The sequence below is a fragment of the Xenopus tropicalis genome, chromosome 6 (genome assembly GCF_000004195.4).
Source record: "Xenopus tropicalis strain Nigerian chromosome 6, UCB_Xtro_10.0, whole genome shotgun sequence".
Classification (NCBI taxonomy): Eukaryota; Metazoa; Chordata; class Amphibia; order Anura; family Pipidae; genus Xenopus; species Xenopus tropicalis.
In genome coordinates this window covers 152,674,818-152,693,750 of record NC_030682.2, presented here as the reverse complement: position 1 = coordinate 152,693,750, position 18,933 = coordinate 152,674,818, and the positions used below count along the sequence as shown (strand labels likewise).

The window sequence follows — 18,933 nt, the reverse complement described above, 5'->3', positions numbered from 1 at the left end:
TATCAGCGCTTGTGTGACTCCCCCCAATATCAGCGCTTGTGTGAGTCCCCCCAATATCAGCGCTTGTGTGACTCCCCCAATTATCAGCCTTTGTGTGACTCCCCCCATATCAGCGCTTGTGTGAGTCCCCCCAATATCAGCGCTTGTGTGAGTCCCCCCAATATCAGCGCTTGTGTGACTCCCCCAATATCCGCGCTTGTGTGACTCCCCCCAATATCAGCGCTTGTGTGACTCCCCCCCCAATATCAGCGCTTGTGTGACTCCCCCCAATATCAGCGCTTGTGTGACCCCCCCAATATCAGCGCTTGTGTGAGTCCCCCCCAATATCAGCGCTTGTTTGAGTTCCCCCCAATATCAGCGCTTGTGTGAGTCCCCCCAATATCAGCGCTTGTGTGACTCCCCCCAATATCAGCGCTTGTGTGAGTCCCCCCAATATCAGCGCTTGTGTGACTCCCCCCAATATCAGCGCTTGTGTGACTCCCCCCAATATCAGCGCTTGTGTGACTCCCCCCAATATCAGCGCTTGTGTGACTCCCCCCAATATCAGCGCTTGTGTGACTCCCCCCAATATCAGCGCTTGTGTGACTCCCCAATATCAGCGCTTGTGTGATCCCTTGGTCCCAATATCAGCGCTTGTTTGAGTCCCCCCAATATCAGCGCTTGTGTGAGTCCCCCCAATATCAGCGCTTGTGTGACTCCCCCAATATCAGCGCTTGTGTGACTCCCCCCAATATCAGCGCTTGTGTGACTCCCCCCAATATCCGCGCTTGTGTGAGTCCCCCCATATCAGCGCTTGTGCGAGTCCCCCCAATATCAGCGCTTGTGTGACTCCCCCCAATATCAGCGCTTGTGTGAGTCCCCCCAATATCAGCGCTTGTGCGAGTCCCCCCAATATCAGCGCTTGTGCGAGTCCCCCCAATATCAGCGCTTGTGTGACTCCCCCCAATATCAGCGCTTGTGTGACTCCCCCCAATATCAGCGCTTGTGCGAGTCCCCCCCAATATCAGCGCTTGTGTGAGTCCCCCAATATCAGCGCTTGTGCGAGTCCCCCCAATATCAGCGCTTGTGTGACTCCCCCCAATATCAGCGCTTGTGTGAGTCCCCCAATATCAGCGCTTGTGTGAGTTCCCCCCCAATATCAGCGCTTGTGTGACTCCCCCCAATATCAGCGCTTGTGTGAGTCCCCCCAATATCAGCGCTTGTGTGAGTCCCCCCAATATCAGCGCTTGTGTGAGTCCCCCCAATATCAGCGCTTGTGTGAGTCCCCCCAATATCAGCGCTTGTGTGACTCCCCCCAATATCAGCGCTTGTGTGAGTCCCCCCAATATCAGCGCTTGTGTGAGTCCCCCCAATATCAGCGCTTGTGCGAGTCCCCCCCCAAATATCAGCGCTTGTGTGAGTCCCCCCAATATCAGCGCTTGTGTGAGTCCCCCCAATATCAGCGCTTGTGTGACTCCCCCCAATATCAGCTTGTGTGAGTCCCCCCAATATCAGCGCTTGTGTGAGTCCCCCAATATCAGCGCTTGTGTGACCCCCCCAATATCAGCGCTTGTGTGAGTCCCCCCAATATCAGCGCTTGTGTGAGTCCCCCCAATATCAGCGCTTGGTGTGAGTCCCCCAAATATCAGCGCTTGTGCGAGTCCCCCCAATATCAGCGCTTGTGCGAGTCCCCCCAATATCAGCGCTTGTGTGAGTCCCCCCAATATCAGCGCTTGTGTGACTCCCCCCAATATCAGCGCTTGTGTGAGTCCCCCCAATATCAGCTTGTGTGAGTCCCCCCAATATCAGCGCTTGTGTGAGTCCCCCATATCAGCGCTTGTGTGACTCCCCCCAATATCAGCGCTTGTGTGAGTCCCCCCAATATCAGCGCTTGTGTGAGTCCCCCCAATATCAGCGCTTGTGTGAGTCCCCCCAATATCAGCGCTTGTGTGACTCCCCCCAATATCAGCGCTTGTGTGACTCCCCCCAATATCAGCGCTTGTGTGAGTCCCCCCAATATCAGCACTTGTGTGACTCCCCCCAATATCAGCGCTTGTGTGAGTCCCCCCAAATCAGCATTGTGTGATCCCCCCAATATCAGCGCTTGTGCGACTCCCCCCAATATCAGCGCTTGTGCGACTCCCCCAATATCAGCGCTTGTGCGACTCCCCCCAATATCAGCGCTTGTGCGACTCCCCCCAATATCAGCGCTTGTGTGAGTCCCCCCAATATCAGCGCTTGTGTGACTCCCCAATATCAGCGCTTGTGTGACTCCCCCCAATATCAGCGCTTGTGCGAGTCCCCCCAATATCAGCGCTTGTGCGACTCCCCCCAATATCAGCGCTTGTGCGACTCCCCCCAAATCAGCGCTTGTGTGAGTCCCCCCAATATCAGCGCTTGTGTGAGTCCCCCCAATATCAGCGCTTGTGCGAGTCCCCCCAATATCAGCGCTTGTGCGACTCCCCCCAATATCAGCGCTTGTGCGACTCCCCCCAATATCAGCGCTTGTGTGACTCCCCCCAATATCAGCGCTTGTGTGACTCCCCCCAATATCCCGCTTGTGTGACTCCCCCCATATCAGCGCTTGTGTGACTCCCCCCAATATCAGCGCTTGTGTGAGTCCCCCCAATATCAGCGCTTGTGTGACTCCCCCCAATATCCGCGCTTGTGTGACTCCCCCCATATCAGCGCTTGTGTGACTCCCCCCAATTTCCGCGCTTGTGTGACTCCCCCCAATATCAGCGCTTGTGTGACTCCCCCCAATATCAGCGCTGATCCCCCAATATCAGCGCTTGTGTGAGTCCCCCCAATATCAGCGCTTGTGTGACTCCCCCCAATATCGGCGCTTGTGTGACTCCCCCCAATATCAGCGCTTGTGTGACTCCCCCCAATATCAGCGCTTGTGTGACTCCCCCCAATATCAGCGCTGTGTGACTCCCCCCAATATCAGCGCTTGTGTGAGTCCCCCCCAATATCAGCGCTTGTTTGAGTCCCCCCAATATCAGCGCTTGTGTGAGTCCCCCCAATATCAGCGCTTGTGTGACTCCCCCCAATATCAGCGCTTGTGTGAGTCCCCCAAATCAGCGCTTGTGTGACTCCCCCCAATATCAGCGCTTGTGTGACTCCCCCAATATCAGCGCTGTGTGACTCCCCCCAATATCAGCGCTTGTGTGACTCCCCCCAATATCAGCGCTTGTGTGACTCCCCCCAAATCAGCGCTTGTGTGAACTCCCCCAATATCAGCGCTTGTGTGAGTTCCCCCCAATATCAGCGCTTGTTTGAGTCCCCCCAATATCAGCGCTTGTGTGAGTCCCCCCAATATCAGCGCTTGTGTGACTCCCCCCAATATCAGCGCTTGTGTGACTCCCCCCAATATCAGCGCTTGTGTGACTCCCCCCAATATCGCGCTTGTGTGAGTCCCCCAATATCAGCGCTTGTGCGAGTCCCCCCAATATCAGCGCTTGTGTGACTCCCCCCAATATCAGCGCTTGTGTGAGTCCCCCCAATATCAGCGCTTGTGCGAGTCCCCCCAATATCAGCGCTTGTGCGAGTCCCCCCAATATCAGCGCTTGTGTGACTCCCCCCAATATCAGCGCTTGTGTGACTCCCCCCCAATATCAGCGCTTGTGCGAGTCCCCCCAATATCAGCGCTTGTGTGAGTCCCCCAATATCAGCGCTTGTGCGAGTCCCCCCAATATCAGCGCTTGTGTGACTCCCCCCAATATCAGCGCTTGTGTGAGTCCTCCCCAATATCAGCGCTTGTGTGAGTCCCCCCAATATCAGCGCTTGTGTGACTCCCCCCCAATATCAGCGCTTGTGTGAGTCCCCCCAATATCAGCGCTTGTGTGAGTCCCCCCAATATCAGCGCTTGTGTGAGTCCCCCCAATATCAGCGCTTGTGTGAGTCCCCCCAATATCAGCGCTTGTGTGACTCCCCCCAATATCAGCGCTTGTGTGAGTCCCCCCAATATCAGCGCTTGTGTGAGTCCCCCCAATATCAGCGCTTGTGCGAGTCCCCCCAATATCAGCGCTTGTGTGAGTCCCCCCAGTATCAGCGCTTGTGTGAGTCCCCCAATATCAGCGCTTGTGTGACTCCCCCAAATATCAGGCTGTGCAACTAGTGTGAGTCCCCCAATATCAGCGCTTGTGTGAGTCCCCCCAATATCAGCGCTTGGTGAACTCCCCCAATAATCAGCGCTTGTGTGAGTCCCCAATATCAGCGCTTGTGTGAGTCCCCCCAATATCAGCGCTTGTGTGAGTCCCCCCAATATCAGCGCTTGTGCGAGTCCCCCCAATATCAGCGCTTGTGCGAGTCCCCCCAATATCAGCGCTTGTGTGAGGTCCCCCCAATATCAGCGCTTGTGTGACTCCCCCCAATATCAGCGCTTGTGTGAGTCCCCCCAATATCAGCTTGTGTGAGTCCCCCCAATATCAGCGCTTGTGTGAGTCCCCCCAATTCAGCGCTTGTGTGACTCCCCCCAAAATCAGCGCTTGTGTGAGTCCCCCCAATATCAGCGCTTGTGTGAGTCCCCCCAATATCAGCGCTTGTGTGAGTCCCCCCAATATCAGCGCTTGTGTGACTCCCCCCAATATCAGCGCTTGTGTGACTCCCCCCAATATCAGCGCTTGTGTGAGTCCCCCCAATATCAGCACTTGTGTGACTCCCCCCAATATCAGCGCTTGTGTGAGTCCCCCAATATCAGCACTTGTGTGACTCCCCCCAATATCAGCGCTTGTGCGACTCCCCCCATCATCAGCGCTTGTGCGACTCCCCAATATCAGCGCTTGTGCGACTCCCCCCAAATCAGCGCTTGTGCGACTCCCCCCAATATCAGCGCTTGTGTGAGTCCCCCCAATATCAGCGCTTGTGTGACTCCCCCCAATATCAGCGCTTGTGTGACTCCCCCCAATATCAGCGCTTGTGCGAGTCCCCCCAATATCAGCGCTTGTGCGACTCCCCCCAATATCAGCGCTTGTGCGACTCCCCCCATTATCAGCGCTTGTGTGAGTCCCCCCAATATCAGCGCTTGTGTGAGTCCCCCCAATATCAGCGCTTGTGCGAGTCCCCCCAATATCAGCGCTTGTGCGATCCCCCCAATATCAGCGCTTGCTGCGACTCCCCCCAATATCAGCGCTTGTGTGACTCCCCCCAATATCAGCGCTTGTGTGACTCCCCCCAATATCCGCGCTTGTGTGACTCCCCCCAATATCAGCGCTTGTGTGACTCCCCCCAATATCAGCGCTTGTGTGAGTCCCCCCAAATTCAGCGCTTGTGTGACTCCCCCCAATATCAGCGCTTGTGTGACTCCCCCCAATATCCGCGCTTGTGTGACTACCCCCCAATATCAGCGCTTGTGTGACTCCCCCCAATATCCGCGCTTGTGTGACTCCCCCCAATATCAGCGCTTGTGTGACTCCCCCCAATATCAGCGCTTGTGTGAGTCCCCCCAATATCAGCGCTTGTGTGACTCCCCCCAATATCAGCGCTTGTGTGAGTCTCCCACAATATCAGCGCTTGTGTGAGTCCCCCCAATATCAGCGCTTGTGTGACTCCCCCCAATTTCAGCGCTTGTGTGACTCCCCCAATATCAGCGCTTGTGTGAGTCCCCCCAATATCAGCGCTTGTGTGACTCCCCCCAATATCAGCGCTTGTGTGACTCCCCCCAATATCAGCGCTTGTGTGAGTCCCCCCAATATCAGCTTGTGTGAGTTCCCCCCAATATCAGCGCTTGTGTGAGTCCCCCCAATATCAGCGCTTGTGTGAGTCCCCCCAATATCAGCGCTTGTGTGACTCCCCCCAATATCGCGCTTGTGTGACTCCCCCCAATATCAGCGCTTGTGTGACTCCCCCAATATCAGCGCTTGTGTGACTCCCCCCAATATCAGCGCTTGTGTGACTCCCCCCAATATCAGCGCTTGTGTGACTCCCCCCAATATCAGCGCTTGTGTGAGTCTCCCCAATATCAGCGCTTGTGTGAGTCCCCAAAATATCAGCGCTTGTGTGACTCCCCCCAATATCAGCGCTTGTGTGACTCCCCCCAATATCAGCGCTTGTGTGAGTCCCCCCAATATCAGCGCTTGTGTGACTCCCCCAATATCAGCGCTTGTGTGACTCCCCCCAATATCAGCGCTTGTGTGAGAGTCCCCCCAATATCAGCGCTTGTGAGTTTCCCTCCCAATATCAGCGCTTGTGTGAGTCCCCCCAATATCAGCGCTTGTGTGAGTCCCCCCAATATCAGCGCTTGTGTGACTCCCCCCAATATCAGCGCTTGTGTGACTCCCCCCAATATCAGCGCTTGTGTGACTCCCCCCCAATGAGTGCAGCGCTTGTGTGACTCCCGCGGCGAATATCAGCGCTTGTGTGACTCCCCCCAATATCAGCGCTTGTGTGACTTCCCCCCAATATCAGCGCTTGTGTGATCCCCCCCAATATCAGCGCTTGTTTGAAGTCCCCCCAATATCAGCGCTTGTGTGAGTCCCCCCAATATCAGCGCTTGTGTGACTCCCCCCAATATCAGCGCTTGTGTGACTCCCCCCAATATCAGCGCTTGTGTGACTCCCCCCAATATCAGCGCTTGTGTGACTCCCCCCATATATCAGCGCTTGTGTGAGTCCCCCCAATATCAGCGCTTGTGTGACTCCCCCCAATATCAGCGCTTGTGTGAGTCTCCCCAATATCAGCGCTTGTGTGAACTCCCCCCAATATCAGCGCTTGTGTGACTCCCCCCAATATCAGCGCTTGTGTGAGTCCCCCAATATCAGCGCTTGTGTGACTCCCCCCAATATCAGCGCTTGTGTGACTCCCCCCAATATCAGCGCTTGTGTGAGTCCCCCCAATATCAGCTTGTGTGAGTCCCCCCAATATCAGCGCTTGTGTGAGTCCCCCCAATATCAGCGCTTGTGTGAGTCCCCCCAATATCAGCGCTTGTGTGACTCCCCCCAATTTCAGCGCTTGTGTGTGCAGTCCCCCCAATATCAGCGCTTGTGTGAGTCCCCCCAATATCAGCGCTTGTGTGAGTCCCCCCAATATCAGCGCTTGTGTGACTCCCCCCAATATCAGCGCTTGTGTGACTCCCCCCAATATCAGCGCTTGTGTGACTCCCCCCAATATCAGCGCTTGTGTGACTCCCCCCAATATCAGCGCTTGTGTGACTCCCCCCAATATCAGCGCTTGTGTGAGTCCCCCCAATATCAGCGCTTTGTGCGACTCCCCCAATATCAGCGCTTGTGTGAGTCCCCCCAATATCAGCGCTTGTGTGACTCCCCCCATCATATCAGCGCTTGTGTGAGTCTCCCCATATCAGCGCTTGTGTGACTCCCCCCAATATCAGCGCTTGTGTGAGTCCCCCCAATATCAGCACTTGTGTGACTCCCCCCAATATCAGCGCTTGTGTGAGTCCCCCAATATCAGCACTTGTGTGACTCCCCCCAATATCAGCGCTTGTGTGACTCCCCCCAATATCAGCGCTTGTGTGACTCCCCCCAATATCAGCGCTTGTGTGAGTCCCCCCAATATCAGCGCTTGTGTGACTCCCCCCAATATCAGCGCTTGTGTGAGTCCCCCAATATCAGCGCTTGTGCGACTCCCCCCAATATCAGCGCTTGTGTGAGATCCCCCAATATCAGCGCTTGTGCGACTCCCCCCAATATCAGCGCTTGTGTGACTCCCCCCAATATCAGCGCTTGTGTGACTCCCCCCAATATCAGCGCTTGTGTGACTCCCCCCAATATCAGCGCTTGTGTGACTCCCCCAATATCAGCGCTTGTGTGAGTCCCCACCAATATCAGCGCTTGTGCGACTCCCCCCAATATCAGCGCTTGTGTGACTCCCCCCAATATCAGCGCTTGTGTGACTCCCCCCAATATCAGCGCTTGTGTGACTCCCCCCAATATCAGCTTGTGGGGCCGGTATTAAAGGGGTGAGGAGGGGCCCATAGAGGTGACAGAAAGCAGTGCATGATGGGATACGAGGGGGGGGGAATGGGAGCGACGTTCCTACTGTGGCAGCATTTAGTAAATGTGGGGAACTACCAATACACAGGGTCTAGCCCCTCCTCCCCAGCCCCGCCCCTCCTCCCCAGCCCCGCCCCTAACTTCAACATAGCATGAGGGGCGGTGCCATGCGAGTGGGCTGGGAGGGGGGTACTGTTCATGCTGGGACCCCCTGCAAAAAAATCATCTGATTGGGCCAGGGGCAAACAGCCCCTCCCCTGCCCAAGTTACGCTCCTGGGCGGAGCCAAATGTGACCCCCACAGGGAACCTTAGGGCCCGGGGTACAGAGTTGCCCCCACCCTGACACTGGGAGGGAAGGTACCGAACCCAAATGGGTTGATCAGCTGACCCGGCCCAGTGGTACAGACTGGAGAATGGAGCCTTGAGGTTCCCCAACTGGGAGAGGGTCCAATAGGGGAGCCCCTGGGGGCTGAGGGGGCTCTCACATTATCTGCTGTGCCCCCCAGTGGGGGAGTCGGCTACGGTGGCACCGTGCCAGGGCAATGCCAAGCCAGAGAGTAATATTAATGCCCTGGGCCACTCCCTTCTCCCTGTGAGTGAGCTCCATCTGCTCCACTCACACTCACTGAGAAGTCACTCACTTAGTGGCCACAGTCGGGCAGCGCCAGGCAACTTCCCCATGTGGGGGCGGATGGGGGGGTACTTGGCATACACAGAGGTCTATGGGGCTACTAAGCAGGCTGGGGCCATAAAAGCTCTTTACAGAGCCCCTTCCATACTGGGTTGGACATTTGCCCCCCGAGCCCCCCCCCCCGTAGCCGTGGGGTAGCCCCTATCCAGCAGGGGGTTTGGGAAGGGGCAAGAGAGGCGGGTACAGCAAACACATTGGGCTCATATTAACCCCCCGCTGGCGCTGCACTTAATTGATGCCCCCCAATGTCTCTCTGTTTATTCCCCCCCCCTCTCTTTTTCATATCATTCAGGTCAGTTTCCCTTTAACACTTTGTTCCCCATGATGCCCCCCCGCCTGCTCATTCCTCCCCCCCAGAATTCCTCTCTCCCCCCCCCCTTATCCATCCAATCTCAGGCCCCACCCGTCTCCAATACTCTTTGTTGTTAGGATAAGAGGTGGCAGTAAGTGGGCACGGTGCCCGCCAGTGACTCTCGTCTGAACCGGTGCCAGAACCTCTAAGGTACAAGCCCAATGTACTGGGGAAAGGGCCCGTCTGATTGCACTGGGTTTGGGGCATTGCTCATGGGGCAGGAGGGTAACAATGCCACAGTGATGCCCACCTGTAGTGGCAAAGACTTTCTGCTCCACCCCTGGTAGCCCCGCCCACTGCTTGAGTTGCCCATTCCCATTGGCTCCTGTGTGTGGTCATTGGCTTAATGGGTTCCTCTGATGTACCCCCCAGTAGGGACGGTATTGGCCAACATCACACCCCACGTGGGCGCTCTCTGAAGGGCCCGTAGTACAGTCCTGATAAATACTGGGTCAGACCCCAGGGTCAAGCTTTTCTATATTCAGAATGTGACGTTGCTATGGAAACAACCCCCTTCTGCCCCAAACCTGGAGAAAGGGACAAACAAAGAACCCTGTTCCCTAGCGAATGAGCGGAGTCAGAACCACACAGATCCCCAAGCCTGGGCCCCCACACAAGGGCCAATGGATCCCCAAGCCTGGGCCCCCACACAAGGGCCAATGGATCCCCAAGCCTGGGCCCCCACACAAGGGCCAATGGATTCCCAAGCCTGGGCCCCCACACAAGGGCCAATAAATTCCCAAGCCTGGGCCCCCACACAAGGGCCAATGGATCCCCAAGCCTGGGCCCCACATGTGGCCCCCCAAGCCTGGGTCCCCACACAAGGGCCAATGGATTCCCAAGCCTGGGCCCCCCCACAAGGGCCAATGGATTCCCAAGCCTGGGCCCCCACACAAGGGCCAATGGATCCCCAAGCCTGGGCCCCCACACAAGGGCCAATGGATTCCCAAGCCTGGGCCCCCCCACAAGGGCCAATGGATTCCCAAGCCTGGGTCCCCACACAAGGGCCAATGGATTCCCAAGCCTGGGCCCACACAAGGGCCAATGGATCCCCAAGCCTGGGCCCCCACACAAGGCCAATGGATCCCCAAGCCTGGGTCCCCCACAAGCCAATGGATTCCCAAGCTGGCCCCCCCACAAGGGCCAATGGATCCCAAGCCTGGGCCCCCCCACAAGGGCCAATGGATCCCCAAGCCTGGGCCCCCAACAAGGGCCAATGGATTCCCAAGCCTGGGCCCCCACACAAGGGCCAATGGATTCCCAAGCCTGGGCCCCCACACAAGGGCCAATGGATTCCCAAGCCTGGGCCCCCACACAAGGGCCAATGGATTCCCAAGCCTGGGCCCCCACACAAGGGCCAATAAATTCCCAAGCCTGGGCCCCCACACAAGGGCCAATAAATTCCCAAGCCTGGGCCCCCACACAAGGGCCAATGGATCCCCAAGCCTGGGCCCCCACACAAGGGCCAATGGATCCCCAAGCCTGGGCCCCCACACAAGGGCCAATGTATCCCCAAGCCTGGGCCCCCACACAAGGGCCAATGTATCCCCAAGCCTGGGCCCCCACACAAGGGCCAATGTATCCCCAAGCCTGGCCCCCCCCACAAGGCCCAATAATTCCCAAGCCTGGGCCCCCACACAGGGGACAATGGATCCCCAAGCCTGGGCCCCCACACAAGGGCCAATGGATCCCCAAGCCTGGGCCCCCACACAAGGGACAATGGATCCCCAAGCCTGGGCCCCCACACAAGGGACAATGGATCCCCAAGCCTGGGCCCCCACACAAGGGCCAATGGATCCCCAAGCCTGGGCCCCCACACAAGGGCCAATGGATCCCCAAGCCTGGGCCCCCACACAAGGGCCAATAAATTCCCAAGCCTGGGCCCCCACACAAGGGCCAATGTATCCCCAAGCCTGGGCCCCCACACAAGGGCCAATGGATCCCCAAGCCTGGGCCCCCACACAAGGGCCAATGGATTCCCAAGCCTGGGCCCCCACACAAGGGACAATGGATCCCCAAGCCTGGGCCCCCACACAAGGGCCAATAAATTCCCAAGCCTGGGCCCCCACACAAGGGCCAATAAATTCCCAAGCCTGGGCCCCCACACAAGGGCCAATAAATTCCCAAGCCTGGGCCCCCACACAAGGGCCAATGGATTCCCAAGCCTGGGCCCCCACACAAGGGCCAATGGATTCCCAAGCCTGGGCCCCCCCACAAGGGCCAATGGATCCCCAAGCCTGGGCCCCCACACAAGGGCCCCCCCCCACTGGCAATAACAAGGAGTCAGAAAATGGAGCCAAGAGAATGTTTATTGGTCCCGCCCCCTTAGCTCCCAAAATATAAAAGTCACTTTATTTCCCAGAGTCCTCAGCGGCCCCGTTGGGTCACAGTAACCAGGTGTCGGTGTGCTGGATGCAGTAACAGGACTGGAGCAGAACCTCACTCAGTTCCAGGTAGGCCTGAGTCTGCCAATGGGGCCGCAGCCTATGGGAGTTGAAGAGCTGGAGTTTGGGGGTCCCCACCCTGAGCAGGTCGTACAGACAGGACCAGCGAGTCTGCAGAGCCACCCGAGTCCTGCGGTTTAATATGATCCCCCTTATGGTCTTCTTCACCCGGAGCTCTCGCAAGGCCGGAAGGTCCAAATGGCTGAAGACCAGCCCCCGGCTCTGGGACACGTCCAGGAACTCCAGGGACTTGGACTCCAGAGGGTAAGAGACGCCGAGGTCCTTCACCGGCACCAGAACCTGCAGGATCAAGGCCTTGAGATTGGGCAGCGAGCGGGTCAGTTGCTGCATCGTCTCCGGCTGGACCCCCTTGAAGACCCAGAAGTAGTTGAGCTCCAGGGTGCTGAGGTGCTGGAACTGGGTGAGGAGGGCCACCGAGTGCTCCGACCAATCGAACGGCAGCTTCATGCGGCTCAGTTTGGGGGACCAGCGCGTCAGCCGCTCAAACAGGGTCTGGAAACTGTTGAACTGGTCGGTCTTTGCCAGGCAGATCTGCGCCATGCTGCCCGGGGGGTAGAAGTCCAGCGGCTCCAGGTGGGTCAGGGTCCAGTTCAACTCCAGCTCCTTCAGTTCCCCGCAGTGGACGCTCTCCAGGAAGTTGAGGAGGAAGTCGGCCCATTTGGTGCGCTGGTCGCCCAGGTCGAAGCTGGCACGGAGGAGCAGGAGGCTGGCACCGCGGGCGCTGAGATGGTAGGCGTACTGGTGCACCCACTCCTTCCAGCGCTCAAACTCCCTCACCGACACCACCACCCCGTCCATCCCCGACAGGAAGGCGCCGAGTCGCATGAAGTCCGCCACGCGCCACAATCGGGGGGTGCGCATGAGTCGGCTCCATCCGGAACAAACCAGCGCCGCCGTGCACTTCTCCACCTCCGACAGGAACGAGAACACGTGGAGCTGACAATCTATGGGCAACTGGTTGAACGGGAAGGTGGCCGGGCCCTTGGCTCTCGGGCCCCTCGGTGCGCAGGTTCCAACAGCAGCGTCAAGGGAAGAGGGGTCCCCGGTCTGGGGGGGCCCCTGGGCCCCGGGGGAAGGGTCCGGCCGCTGCAGCTTCCTCTGGCGACACGACATTGTTCCACAGGGAGGGGGCGCTACATGCTCTGCGGGGCCACTCGCACCTCACTCACCTTCAGCCTGAAGAGAATACAGCAGAGTATGAGTGCACACTCACCCCAAGCAATATGGCCGCTCTAATGTATGGGGTACAGTAAGTGTGACCCCTGATGTTGCCCCCCTTATGTTACACCCCTTTATGTTACACCCCTAATGTTATACCCCAATATACCCCTAATGTTATACCCCAATATACCCCTAATGTTATACCCCAATATACCCCTAATGTTGCCCCCCTAATGTTACACCCCTTTATGTTACACCCCTTATGTTACACCCCTTTATGTTACACCCCTTTATGTTACACCCCTTTATGTTACACCCCTTATGTTATACCCCAATATACCCCTAATGTTATACCCCAATATACCCCTAATGTTGCCCCCCTAATGTTACACCCCTTTATGTTACACCCCTTATGTTACACCCCTTTATGTTACACCCCTTTATGTTACACCCCTTTATGTTACACCCCTTATGTTATACCCCAATATACCCCTAATGTTATACCCCAATATACCCCTAATGTTGCCCCCTAATGTTACACCCCTTTATGTTACACCCCTTTATGTTACACCCCTTTATGTTACACCCCTTTATGTTACACCCCTTTATGTTACACCCCTTTATGTTACACCCCTTTATGTTACACCCCTAATGTTCAGCCCATACTGTTGCACCCCTTTATGTTACACCCCTAATGTTACACCCCTAATGTTATACCCCAATATACCCCTAATGTTATACCCCAATATACCCCTAATGTTATACCCCAATATACCCCTAATGTTGCCCCCCTAATGTTACACCCCTTTATGTTACACCCCTTATGTTACACCCCTTTATGTTACACCCCTTTATGTTACACCCCTTATGTTATACCCCAAAATACCCCTAATGTTATACCCCAATATACCCCTAATGTTGCCCCCCTAATGTTACACCCCTTTATGTTACACCCCTAATGTTCAGCCCATACTGTTGCACCCCTTTATGTTACACCCCTTTGTTACACCCCTAATGTTATACCCCAATATACCCCTAATGTTGCCCCCTAATGTTACCCCATAATTATACCCCAAGTTATACCCCTAATGTTACACCCCAATGTACCCCTTTATGTTACCCCTAATGTTCAGCCCATACTGTTGCACCCCTGTTTTACCCATTATACCCCAAAGTTACACCCCTAATGTTTCCAATGTTGGCTCAGCCAATCCTGTGCCCCAGCTCTGAGCCCCCCCTTCCCCCCCAAACTAACTAGGGGCCCAGAGATCACCTGACACCCCAATGATTTGCCCCAGGGGGGCCCTAGTGGCCCCAGTAAGACAGGTTAAATGAAGCAGAGGAGGAGCCAAACCTGGGGGGGGGGGGTACCCCATTCTGTGGCCTGGTCACATGATCATGTTGGGGCGGGGCCAGGAGCCTCAGGGCCCCACTGTGGGGTTTCCCTTCCCCCCAAGTCTGATCAATCCCCCCCCCAGAGAAGCATTAGGGCCCCACTGGGTTGATGCACAGGGGGTTCGGGGTGCCAGGGGGGCCCCACATTACCTGCATCTCACCATAATGGCTCACGGTCTGTTACACCGCCCGCCTGCCGCTCACATGCCCCGGAGTCCGTTTGTGCTGTTCCCGGAGATCAGTTGACAATAAAGCTTAGCGGAGAACTCAACCGATTCCTGCGAGCCGCCATCTTTCTACTCCGGGAAACTGACTACTCGCCTACCCGGAAGTGCTAGATTATCCGCCATCTTGGTACACCCGGAACTGTGCAAATAAGCGGCCCTGGGGCAGGATTGGTACATTCCCTGGGGCTGGGGCAGGATTGGTACATTCCCTGGGGCTGGGGCAGGATTGGTACATTCCCTGGGGCTGGGGCGGGATTGGTACATTCCCTGGGGCTGGGGCTGGATTGGTACATTCCCTGGGGCTGGGGCGGGATTGGTACATTCCCTGGGGCAGGATTGGTACATTCCTGGGGCTGGGGCAGGATTGGTACATTCCCTGGGGCTGGGGCAGGATTGGTACATTCCCTGGGGCTGGGGCGAGGATTGGTACATTCCCTGGGGCTGGGGCGGGATTGGTACATTCCCTGGGGCTGGGGCTGGATTGGTACATTCCCTGGGGCTGGGGCGGGATTGGTACATTCCCTGGGGCAGGATTGGTACATTCCCTGGGGCTGGGGCAGGATTGGTACATTCCCTGGGGCTGGGGCAGGATTGGTACATTCCCTGGGGCTGGGCAGGATTGGTACATTCCCTGGGGCAGGATTGGTACATTCCCTGGGGCAGGATTGGTACATTCCTGGGGCGGGATTGGTACATTCCCTGGGGCAGGATTGGTACATTCCCTGGGGCAGGATTGGTACATTCCCTGGGGCTGGGGCAGGATTGGTACATTCCCTGGGGCGGGATTGATACATTCCCTGGGGCGGGATTGATACATTCCCTGGGGCTGGATTGGTACATTCCCTGGGGCAGGATTGGTACATTCCCTGGGGCTGGGGCAGGATTGGTACATTCCCTGGGGTGGGGCAGGATTGGTACATTCCCTGGGGCTGGGGCAGGATTGGTACATTCCCTGGGGCTGGGGCGGGATTGATACATTCCCTGGGGCTGGATTGGTACATTCCCTGGGGCAGGATTGGTACATTCCCTGGGGCTGGATTGGTACATTCCCTGGGGCTGGGGCAGGATTGGTACATTCCCTGGGTGGGGCAGGATTGGTACACGATTCCCCTGGGGCAGGATTGGTACATTCCCTGGGGCAAGGATTGGTACATTCCCTGGGGCTGGGGCAGGATTGGTACATTCCCTGGGGTGGGGCAGGATTGGTACATTCCCTGGGGCTGGGGCAGGATTGGTACATTCCCTGGGGCTGGGGCAGGATTGGTACATTCCCTGGGGCTGGGGCGGGATTGGTACATTCCCTGGGGCTGGGGCGGGATTGATACATTCCCTGGGGCAGGATTGGTACATTCCCTGGGGCAGGATTGGTACATTCCCTGGGGCTGGCAGGATTGGTACATTCCCTGGGGCTGGGGCGGGATTGGTACATTCCCTGGGGCTGGATTGGTACATTCCCTGGGGCTGGGGCAGGATTGGTACATTCCCTGGGGCTGGATTGGTACATTCCCTGGGGCTGGATTGGTACATTCCCTGGGGCTGGGGCAGGATTGGTACATTCCCTGGGGCTGGATTGGTACATTCCCTGGGGCTGGATTGGTACATTCCCTGGGGCTGGATTGGTACATTCCCTGGGGCAAGGATTGGTACATTCCCTGGGGCTGGATTGGTACATTCCCTGGGGCTGGATTGGTACATTCCCTGGGGCTGGATTGGTACATTCCCTGGGGCGGGATTGATACATTCCTGGGGCAGGATTGGTACATTCCCTGGGGCTGGGCTTGGTACATTCCTGGGGCTGGGGCGGGATTGGTACATTCCCTGGGGCTGGGGCGGGATTGGTACATTCCCTGGGGCAGGATTGGTACATTCCCTGGGCAGGATTGGTACATTCCCTGGGGCTGGATTGGTACATTCCCTGGGGCTGGGGCAGGATTGGTACATTCCCTGGGGCAGGATTGGTACATTCCCTGGGGCAGGATTGGTACATTCCCTGTGGCTGGATTGGTACATTCCCTGGGGCTGGGGCAGGATTGGTACATTCCCTGGGGCAGGATTGGTACATTCGCCTGGGGCAGGATTGGTACATTCCCTGGGGCTGGATTGGTACATTCCCTGGGGCAGGACTGGTACATTCCTGGGGCTGGGGCTGGATTGGTACATTCCCTGGGGCTAGGAATTGGTACATTCCCTGGGGCAGGATTGGTACATTCCCTGGGGCTGGATTGGTACATTCCCTGGGGCTGGGGCAGGATTGGTACATTCCCTGGGGCGGCATTGGTACATTCCCTGGGGCTGGGCAGGAATTGGTACATTCCCTGGGGCAGGATTGGTACATTCCCTGGGGCTGGGGCAGGATTGGTACATTCCCTGGGGCAGGATTGGTACATTCCCTGGGCTGGGGCAGGATTGGTACATTCCCTGGGGCAGGATTGGTACATTCCCTGGGGCTGGGGCAGGATTGTTACATTCCCTGGGGCTGGGGCTAGGATTGATACATTCCCTGGGGCAGGATTGGTACATTCCCTGGGGCTGGGGCAGGATTGGTACATTCCCTGGGGCAGGATTGGTACATTCCCTGGGGCTGGGGCAGGATTGATACATTCCCTGGGGCAGGATTGGTACATTCCCTGGGGCAGGATTGGTACATTCCCTGGGGCTGGGGCAGGATTGATACATTCCCTGGGGCTGGGGCAGGATTGGTACATTCCCTGGGGCAGGATTGGTACATTCCCTGGGGCTGGGGCAGGATTGATACATTCCCTGGGGCTGGGGCAGGACTGGTACATTCCCTGGGGCTGGGGCAGGACTGGTACATTCCCTGGGGGGATGGTACATTCCCTGGGGCTGGGGCAGGATTGATACATTCCCTGGGGTGGGGCAGGATTGATACATTCCCTGGGGCGGGATTGGTACATTCCCTGGGGCTGGGGCCGGACTGGTAACATTCCCTGGGGCAGGATTGGTACATTCCCTGGGGCTAGGAACTGGTACATTCCCTGGGGCTGGGGCAGGATTGATACATTCCCTGGGGCGGATTGGTACATTCCCTGGGGGCTGGGCAGGAATGGTACATTCCCTGGGGCCGGGATTGGTACATTCCCTGGGGCTGGGGGCAGGATTGATACATTCCCTGGGGCAGGATTGGTACATTTCCTGGGGGCAGGACTGGTACATTCCCTGGGGCTGGGGCAGGATTGGTACATTCCCTGGGGCGGGATATCGGTACATTCCCTGGGGCGGGATCGGTACCTTCCCTGGGGCTGGGGCTGGATTGGTACACTTCCCTGGGGCAGGATTGGTACATTCCCTGGGGCTGGGCAGGATTGGTACATTCCCTCATTGGGGCTGGGCGGGATTGGTACGTTCCCTGGGGCTGGATTGGTACATTCCCTGGGGCAGGATTGGTACATTCCCTGGGGCTGGGGCAGGATTGGTACATTCCCTGGGGCTGGGGCGGGATTGATACATTCCCTGGGGCAGGATTGGTACGTTCCCTGGGGCTTGGGCGGGATTGGTACATTCCCTGGGGCATGGACTGGTAAGCATCCCTGGGAGGGATTTGGTACATTCCCTGGGGCTGGGGCAGGATTGGTACATTCCCTGGGGCTAGGATTGATACATTCCCTGGGCTGGGGCGGGATTGGTAACATTCCCTGGGGCTGGGGCGGGATTGATACATTCCCTGGGGCAGGATTGGTACATTCCCTGGGGTGGGGCAGGATTGGTACGTTCCCTGGGCAAGGATTGGTACATTCCCTGGGGCGGTGATTGGTACATTCCCTGGGGCTTGGGGGCAGGATTGGTACATTCCCTGGGGCTGGGGCAGGATTGGTACATTCCCCTGGGGCGGGATTGGTACATTCCCATGGGGCGGGATTGGTACGTTCCCTGGGGCCTGGATTGTAGCATTCCCTGGGGCAGGATTGGTACGTTCCCTGGGGCAGGATTGGTACATTCCCTGGGCTAGGATTGGTACATTCTCTGGGGCAGGATTGGTACGTTCCCTGGGGCTGGATTGGTACATTCCCTGGGGCAGGATTGGTACATTCCCTGGGGCTGGATTGGTACATTCCCTGTGGGGGGCTGGATTGTACATTCCCTGGGGCTGGTATTGGTACGTTCCCTGGGGCTGGATTGGTACATTCCCTGGGGCTGGATTGGTACATTCCCTGGGGCTGGGCAGGATTGGTACATTCCCTGGGGCGGGATTGGTACATTCCCTGGGGCTGGATTGGTACATTCCCTCTGGGGCAGGATTGGTACATTCCCTGGGGCAGGACTGGTACATTCCCTGGGGCTGGGGCTGGATTGGTACATTCCCTGGGCAGATTGGTACATTCCCCTGGGGCAGGATTGGTACATTCCCTGGGGCGGGATTGGTACATTCCCTGGGGCTGGGGCAGGATTGGTACATTCCCTGGGGCGGGATTGGTACATTCCCTGGGGCTGGGGCAGGATTGGTACATTCCCTGGGGCAGGATTGGTACATTCCCTGGGGCTGGGGCAGGATTGGTACATTCCTGGGGCTGGGGCAGGATTGGTACATTCCCTGGGGCTGGGGCAGGACTGATACATTCCCTGGGGCAGGACTGGTACATTCCCTGGGGGCCTGGGGCAGGATTGGTACATTCCCTGGGGCTGGATTGGTACATTCCCTGGGGCTGGATTGGTACATTCCCTGGGGCAGGATTGGTACATTCCCTGGGCTGG

The 18,933-nt window shown here is 57.4% G+C and overlaps 1 protein-coding gene across 2 annotated transcripts; it reads right to left on the bottom strand.

Annotated features, from left to right (window-relative positions):
- Window positions 1–11,265: 11,265 nt before the first annotated feature.
- On the bottom strand, window positions 11,266–14,327 carry LOC733811 (hypothetical protein). 2 transcript variants are annotated; one of them, XM_031903414.1, is made up of 2 exons: window positions 14,147–14,327; window positions 11,266–12,616 (listed from the first exon to the last, which is right to left on the bottom strand). In XM_031903414.1, exon 2 carries the CDS (start codon window positions 12,551–12,553, stop codon window positions 11,360–11,362), a length of 1,194 nt encoding a protein of 397 aa, XP_031759274.1. In that variant the 5' UTR covers window positions 12,554–12,616; window positions 14,147–14,327; the 3' UTR covers window positions 11,266–11,359.
- Window positions 14,328–18,933: the final 4,606 nt, after the last annotated feature.

Bases quoted from the DNA above. Each gene is read 5' to 3' on its own strand.
- LOC733811 (XM_031903414.1), bottom strand. From the start codon at position 12,553: ATGTCGTGTCGCCAGAGGAAGCTGCAGCGGCCGGACCCTTCCCCCGGG.